The following is an 8,626-nucleotide window of genomic DNA, read 5'->3' as shown; positions in this document are numbered from 1 at the left end:
GGGGTCCCGGGGGCGGGTCGTAGGTCGGCAGGCAGAGTGCCAGAAAGAGAGGAGTGAATCGTAGTCGGGAACAGGGCACACGGGTGGTGCGGTTTGCTCGGGCTTTGCGTCCTCCATCGTCCGATTTCCGACCTCCTCCACCTCCTCCCTCTCGGCCTCCTCTTTCTCTCGCTGCGTTTCCACCTTCTGGCTGCACATGCACACAGATTCGGCATTGTAGCGCTAATTAAACCAGCGCGTGTCACGAGTCACGGGCTGACATCACTCCGTGATTCCTGACCACCTCCGACCGCCCAACCACCTACTACTACCTCGCCTCTACCTTCTGTGTTCCGTTCGGCCCCACGTTCTGCATTTCCCTTCCGTCCCTTTCGGTCTTCTCCTCCTATCTCATTCTCTTTCTATCCTCCTCCCTCGTGTTCTCTGCTACTCCGTATTCATCCCTCTCTCCCTCCACCTCTCTACCGCGCCACGCCGCGACTGGCTTTTGGCTGCCATCGATCAAACGGCCTCCGCTGCGGGCTGCGTTTATAACTCGAACAATCGGACGTGAATACGGATAGGGAAGGCCGACGAGGATCCGTCGAGAATTTCCCTCGACCTGTTTTCTTCCGTCGACGCGACGATAATTCACCCTTTCGTTTGTTGTTTCAATGGAGGCTAGCGAATTCGACTTCGATCTTCTTCTCGTCTCGCGAATTCGGAATAGACACGGTCAAGATAGGTCTCCGCGGAGAACGTAAAAATAGCCGAATTTCGAGGTCCGAGGAATGAATGTACGTATGTATTTTGAAACGCAAGGGACACCTTCGCGAGGCATGACGAAGCGCTCCGTGGAAATTTTCCCAACAAATTCCAGGCTTCTTCTATTTGTGTACTCCCAGGAGCGAATCCTAAAAATGGATCTATGCTTTCGTCAGGGATAGCCTATTATTACGCTCCTTATTACGTTCCCTATTTTAAGACCAGCGTTTCTTCTTCAAATTCCACGGACTTTCGGTTTATTATGTCTGCTGACGTATTTCTCTCAACGAAATGCTTCGTCTGTCTTCGTTTCCATATCGATCTGGAAACTTTTCCCATGACATATAACAGCCATAGCGAATAACGATAATCGATTCAACGCTGTAGACTGATCGGAGCACTATTTAAAAGAACTAATAAACTACGTTTTGCAAGGTGCTTTTATTTCCGTTTGAGACCGTTTCATGGTGTTTAAAAATCCAGCTTACGGCTGTTCGAATCGGCTGGCAAAGGGTGACGGGGAACGCGACGACCGCGCTAAGTGGCAACGTAAATTCGAGCGTCCTGGAAGGAAAGAGTGTTAATTGTGGATTTGCGTTTTATGGAGGAAGTCGCGGAAGCGAAGTGTGTTCGCGAGTGGCCGCGCGCAACACCGCAGCTTGGTGCTCTCACCTGTCTCTGTTGAGTTACGTTAACACCTTTGTTCGATGTTATCGTCGGTGACCAGGTTCCTTCGGACCCGTTTCCATTACGCGTTTAATGGTAATCGCGCGTTCGTGCGACACACCGTGGACCATAGCTGCGTTTGTCAGCCGCGCCTACGTGCGAGACCTCGATCTGTACGCGCCTACGTGTTCTCCGTGATCTGAAACGCGCGTTTTCTATCCCGGTCCCACTTCTCCTCAGCTTATCTTTATTCCTCTTAATAACGTCCACTCGATTCGGCGCGCGTGTCACGCTATCGCATCCCTATCAAACTTGTTTCGTTTTCGTCTCGCCATCCGTTTATACCATCCCTTTATGACGATTGTCCATCTTGATGGTCTTGAGAGAATATCCAAATGTTGTGAATTGTTCTAAGGAGACTCATCAAATTATTTTTTTATTATTACATACGAACTTTGTTAGTATATTGTTAGAAAGTGGTTTTATTAATAATATAATATTTAATAATATAATATTATTTTAATAACGAGGATTTACAAAGAAGAATGCTTATAGTTAATTCAGTATTCTCTTCATAGTTCACTCATAATATACAGATAGTACTTATCGTTAATTGAACACAGATCTGATGTAGGAGAGTCTAAAAGAGATCTATGTCGTTCTCTGTAGTTAAAATATTCTATCTAGCAATCCGTCACTTTCTACTAAGCTGATGTTTTATACCTAACTCTGTGTTGTCTTTGTCCCTCTTCATTTTTTTTATATTTATTTATGTTTTCGTAACAGACTGTGTAAATAGCTGTGCTTAAAAATTAAAAAATATGGGGAACTTGAAATATTTCTACATATCTTAAAAATGAGAAGACACTAGGTAAGGCATTTTAACTAAAGAGGGCAGTATATAAGTTTGGAAGAGAATGTGGACTTAGTTTCTCAGTAACCAACTGGCGAAAAACAGGAATTCGGAGTTTGAAAGAGCAGTCATTCACGAAAAACTAATAAGCAAAACGTACCGCTAAGATAGTTTTCAGATGTTATGCGGCATTCGTGGGTCGTTGAAATCGCAAGTAATTGAATTAGCAGGTGACTGGGAATCGCGCGCGTTAGAAAGAAGGAAGCGCGAAGGGTAATCGTCTGTCCGGCTGTGGCGAGGGTGTGTTTGTCACGGTCAGGTGGAGAACGGCGGAGACGAAGAGCGGTAGCGTCGAGATAGTGAAAATCGCGCAGCATGCTGCTTAAAATTAATTACTATACTGGCCGGTCAGTGAAGTCGTCCGGCTTGTCCGACAGCCGGCCGTCCCGTAGCAGCGCAACCCACCGGCCATTACAAACTGCGTCCTGTTTATCAATTTGAATTCGAAAGACGAGCCGAGAGAAGACGAGTCCGCGGCCCCGCAACAAATTACGTTTATCGGGCGTCATTAATCACCCGGCGTCTCGAACATCTGCGAACGTCCCTCTCCTCTTTCTCTCTCTGTCTGTTTCTCCACCTCCTCCGCCTCCAGCTTTGCCACCTCCCCCCGGGAGAGAAAGACACCGACTACGCGAAACGGAAAATACAAGCCGTGGTGCGCCTCTGGCGTCGTGGAAAATTCTGATCGCTTTATCGCTGTGATCTTCCATTCTATACGAAGAACAACTCGATAACGGTGGAAGCTTGCTGGATTAGGAGTTATCGTGTATGTTCTTTCGTCTTCTTCCCCTTCACTCTGATTTATTCGAAGATACTTAATGGTTAGAGAAAAGATACTAACTACTCTACGTAATTTATCATAGTGCCATCGGTGACACGTGGTAAATGAAAAGTTCATTGGGTCTAGTGGGAAGAAGGGACACGAGGATTATAGATTCATTCAATTTGGCGCTACATATACTACAGGTGTTAAGTGTACTTCTAGTCAAGTAGTTGAATTGTTATGAAATTTTCAATCTATTTATGAATACGAAAGGAATAAAATTCTTTGTAATTAGCAATTGAATATATCTAATATTAAAGACCTAGAACTAAAGTTTCTCAGTTGAAAGTGTCTTCCGAGGTTGGATGCGCCTCAACAGATGTAAAGTTGTCACAATTTTAACACGACGAATTATTGAAAATTAATTATTATCTCGATATATTCACTGATTCATCTATGGATTATCCTTAAACGAAGAGTCTCGAGAGTACGGACAAGGAAGATCGAGGATAGCTATTCCGAATAAATTTCGTGCCGGTAGCACGTTGGTGGGTGGTATGGGCTGACATTAAGGTTAGATTGAAGTTACCGGAAGAAAGAGAAAAATGTAGAGGAACATGGTCACGGGAAGAGAAAGGCCGAAAGTGAAAGAGAAGAATAAAGAGAAACGGGCGAGGAGAGTTACAGGCGGCGGCAAGAGGAGAGCAGGTGCAAACTTGGCCTGTCAGGAAGTCGCTTACAGCTCGAGGACAAAAGCTTCCCGAGGGACTCGTGCACGCCTGGAAGCAAGACTAGGGACGAAGCTCGGTCTCGGATAGAGAAGATGCCAGCGTAGAAGAAGGTTGAAGGTGGCGCGAGCTGGGATGGGGCCAGCCTAACTGTGAAATAACAGGGTGGCCTCCTCAACCCTCGTTTCAAGAGGATGCGAGTCTCATACGTCACTTCCTTACGGAGAAAGAGGGCGGTGTCTCAGAGTGGAAGTAGGTTATATTGATTTATTTATATCGAGGACGCAACCTCAATACGATGGGGTTTTTGGGAATGTATCTATATCCGGCCTATAACCTCGTCTATGTTTTCTATGGTTGATGAATCCTGCTGTTACGTTATGCCCTTTTAGATGTTTATCTATACCGATCCTTAGGACGTTTTATCCACGTTTAATTCACATATACATTTAATATACAGTTGATAGCAAGCAATCGTAAGAACTGAAAAGACACTTATATGTTGCGTTTTATTTTCGCGCGATGCTGGTCGAAGATTAACGAACGGGTCAAGTAACCCTCAGCCAAGCGAGATTCCAAACGAATTACAAAACCGATGACAGACTACCGAATGGAGTAACACGATGCATGAGGCTGACTCATAAAAAGAGAGCAGAATTGTAATTGAGAATATCCGTGCGATTGGCCAGCGAAAAAGTTCAACGAACCATCCGCTGAAACTGGAAGCACGACACTCGTTAACGCAGATGAATCAGTGGCGGACAGCGGGGGACCCGATACCGATGAGAGATCCATGGACGCGCTGCTCGAATTACATTCCAATTTACAATCGTCGAGCGTATGATAGTCTGTAAAAATAAACCAGGACCGTAGTGAGAGACGCGCTCGCGCAGAACGTATCAGACTTCGGGTCCTGACTTTTCGTCTCCGGTTAAGACGGCGACAAAGATGAACAAGACGGTCGTCGAATCATCCACCTCTCCTCCAATTCGGCCCTCCTTGATTCCTGACTCTCCTTCCCTCCGATCTTTCTATCTCATTCACTCCGGGTTTCATCTGCTACACACGACTCGACCGCGTGGCATGACTGTCGCTAACACGCGAACCCCGAAGTTAACCCGCAATTTAGCCGCACAGCGATCGTTCAAAAGAGACGTCTCACTTGATGCCACTTAACGAATCCCCCGCTCGGCCCGACTCGTGCTCCGTTTCCAGATGCGACGATTGCTCTCCTCAGAACACGGAATCGGCCGTGATTAAAGTTTCAGGGGCGGAATAATTCATGATGCGGTTCGAGCGCTTCAATGAATTCGAATCGTCGCTTTCGTGTGTCTGCCATGGACTTTCCCTCCGGATTCAATTATCAGCTCGTGACTATCTCGCCTATGAACGATTCGATTAATAGGACGAATTACATTTGCTGGTAAACTGTTAAAAAATTGATCGTTATCAAACGAGATGAATACCGGAAAACAGACAAATAGAATGGAATTCGTGGTATTCGTTTATAGAGCATCGCAGACATTCTCGGACGTCTTTGAAAATTCCCACGATAAATCACGGTTACAGAGTTGACGGGGTGACGCGTATGATTACACCCTGTCTCTTAGCGGCTATAAATTTCTTCACGGCCGCTTCACCTCCACTCTAGGATCCTACAGGTATTCCCGGAGTCCCGTTTCATCGACGACTTCGGGGATAACTGTGACGCACGGTCTGCCAGTGTTTAATGGGTCGACAACGCTGGCGACCGACTCCGAATAATCCTGATGTATCGTTTATTCGCTCGTTCTTCCTTCCAGCGTAGAAAGGCAGGATTCCATCGACGTGAAGCAGTCATTTTCGCTTTCTCCGAAGGATCTCGAGCTGGTCTCGACTTCGTTCCTTCTCGACCCATACTTCTACCTGCCTGAAGCGTCTTTCCTCCCATAATACCGTCCTCGTCTCTGTTATTCCAAAATATTATTTCACTCTCGTTTGTCACACGAATATATTCGAGAAATTCATTCGAATTCGTCTTTCGACGCACGTTGATCCGTGAGTTAGGCGTCATCGAATCTCTAATCTCCTCATCATTAACGTGAATCCAGCTGTCCCCCGAGCCAGGGATAATCATTACTTTCGAATCACTGGTTCGGCCCTGTCATTTGGCTAGGCTACAAATTAACACGACTAACCATAACCGTAACTTTGGGTTAAACGCACCTTCTCCTCGGGCCGTAGAATTAGAATCCCAGTTCCGTTTTTTACTCCGCTGAACCTTTTGAAAAGAGGGAGACTTTTACTTTTCGTAGTGGCACCTTAAATCACGGGTAAAATTCTATATTTTTCACGCAAGTTTTAGTTTTCCATCGCATTATCAGGAGCTGAAAGACAGTGCAGTCGGTTTGTTTAATTAGGTGTCATGGATAATAAAATGATTCGTTATTTTGGTCCGTGGTTCAGACACACGAAGGAGGACATCTAATATCGGCGCGCTTGGTCCACAGCTTCCGAAGCAATTTTCTGCTTTTCAAGAATATAATTTTCGCCGGGGGATGGTCGGCTATATTTCCGTAGATAAGACTGTAGCTCCGGCGGATCCGGCGGCCGCCCGGGCGAGACCCTACTCTCTCGTGTGAAATTACTTCGCTCCGTGGCTTACTCTTATCCCCCGGTGCCACCCTTTCTTACCGTGTATCCTCATTCAGCTGGGATCTCCCTGGAAATAAAGTAGATACCTTTCCTATTTTCGCATCCGGAAAATTGCAATACCTTGGCTACGAAACTCGTTCTTGTCCGCCTTATAAATCAGTCTCGCGGCCTCCCGTTTGCCACGTTAATCGGTTCGTGATTCGATCATTTCTCCTTTCGTAGTTCCTGATTATTTTCGTCGTATGTATTTACGTTGCTGCTGAATGCTTTGATTTATCATCGTACTCTCGATGTCACGAAGAAAAGAAAAAAAAAAAGATATAAAAGAAGAATTTTTTCGAACACGCTACCGTCAACGTTGATATTAATCGACGATAATTTAATCGTGAAATACGAAATATCTCGCGTTTCGGTATCGCCAGTGCATCTGTCGTATCCGGCGCGACGTTACGAAGATTCGTTCGATACATTCCGGTAGGCGGTGAACCCGTTTGAGCGAGTACCGGCTCTTAACGCAACAAGCTCTCCTCGCGCGTTTATCTAATTATTATAATTGTGCGATTATTCTTGGTCGAACGAGCCGCGGCAGGGGTGAGATCGCATGCCGACCAGTGAAGCCGGGAAAAAGAAAGGAAAGAAGTAACGGGATATATATGGAGCAGCACGCGATAGAATCTCCCTGGTCGAAGTCGTGATCGTTCGCATCACGAATTCTTTGCGCCCTTTGTGTATCGAGACTCGGTGCATTCTTTCCACGCGCACATATTGCTCTCCGCCTTTTTACGTATCCGTGTAATAACTGTTCCTGTGTTGAATTTTTACTACAGAGCCACATTTATTTTTGTATCACCAAGAGGAACTCCTCTTTCGATGGTCGACAGAGTTTTTATGTTTCCCTATGTATTTGCAGGAATTTATGTGTTTCATTAAACTCTCGAGCGGCGACTCTCTCGGTGATTCGACTCGTTTCTGATATCGTTCACACGATGCAAATTCGATTCGTACTCCGATCGGTGTTCGCTCACGGTCATCGATTACGTGACCGTGCGGTTCTAATTCAGCGTTTTTAGAAAAGAACCGGTCGAGGGCGATTTTGTTTGATACCAGGTTATATTGAGAAGGCAGTAATTAACGGTGAATCGATTTTTTTCTTTGCTTCAGGTAAATGGTGTCCGCGTAGGGAATGGAGTTCGCCGCCGGACGCGCAACGAGCGGCGAGCGACGCGCGTCGTGGCGTTCTTTACTCTTCCGTCTTCCTCGGTAGCCCCGGTAAGTTTTACGAACTTCTCTCTTCTCACTTCTCTTCTGAAACTTTTCACCCTTCTCTAAATTGAATATCCCGGGCGAAATATGGGCCGGCCTGGTTTTCTTTGGTCGCGTACTCTCCGACGTTCTAGCCGAACTCTTGTGCAAATTTTCAGCCGCTCGTACGTTACCCTTAATTAAACGGGACTCTGGCTGTTTAACGTCCCCGTGGAGTACTAGCATTAATCGTCGCGATTAGGCTCGTGATTTCGCGCGTAGTATATTTATCAGGTACTCGTCGGGAATTTCCACTCTCTCATCGAAAGCTACTAGCCTGCACGATGTTTACGAGGAACCTGAAGAGTCTCGTTCTTAATCCTTCGAATAAATTTCCACGAAGGAAGCATCGAAGAGGAGACGAAGAAACAAGTGTAAAAAGGAACGAAACGGGAGCGAGAGTGTCTGAAATACGCATGCAGACACGGTGTGCAGTGAGGACGCGCGCGTTATACGCGGCCGTCAGTGGGAGGAGCGCAATCGTTCGCGGCATAAACAAGTTTTAATCGTGCCTCGGGCATTCGCCGCGTTGAATAAATATTGATATCGGGTGACGCGACGGCCAATCAGAATCGGGGCTTATAAAGCAAGCCGCTTACACCTCCGCCTGTCTATCCATGCTGCGACGCGTACACACGCGCGCGCGCCCCTGTTCCATCTCGACGTGTTACAACATCGCTGCCTATCGACGATATACTCAGGCACGAAATATCCAGAGATAAAAAACGAAAAATATATTATATATGCTCCGAGACGCGAAAGAGGGGATTGATTTCTTGAATATTCCTCGTGTGTGTCTCGTTAGTCTCGTTTTGCTACCGGTGGGTCGCAATCGCAGTGGCGTGATGATGTCGAGCATCGATACCTATCGATGCC

The 8,626-nt window shown here is 46.3% G+C and overlaps 1 protein-coding gene across 1 annotated transcript in view; it reads left to right on the top strand.

The window, feature by feature from the left end:
- Positions 1-8,626, top strand: part of LOC100741037 (homeobox protein homothorax) — a 523,620-nt gene that overhangs the window by 278,607 nt on the left and 236,387 nt on the right. The window contains exon 10 of the mRNA XM_024370767.2: positions 7,610-7,717. Coding sequence (XP_024226535.1) covers positions 7,610-7,717 — 108 coding nt within the window. The remainder of the gene's footprint in view (positions 1-7,609; positions 7,718-8,626) is intronic.

Source organism: Bombus impatiens, unplaced genomic scaffold (assembly GCF_000188095.3).
Source record: "Bombus impatiens unplaced genomic scaffold, BIMP_2.2 scf_0930, whole genome shotgun sequence".
In the NCBI taxonomy this organism is placed as follows: Eukaryota; Metazoa; Arthropoda; class Insecta; order Hymenoptera; family Apidae; genus Bombus; species Bombus impatiens.
The sequence above is the reverse complement of the archived record's forward strand: the minus strand, read 5'-3'. Positions and strand labels throughout refer to the sequence as shown.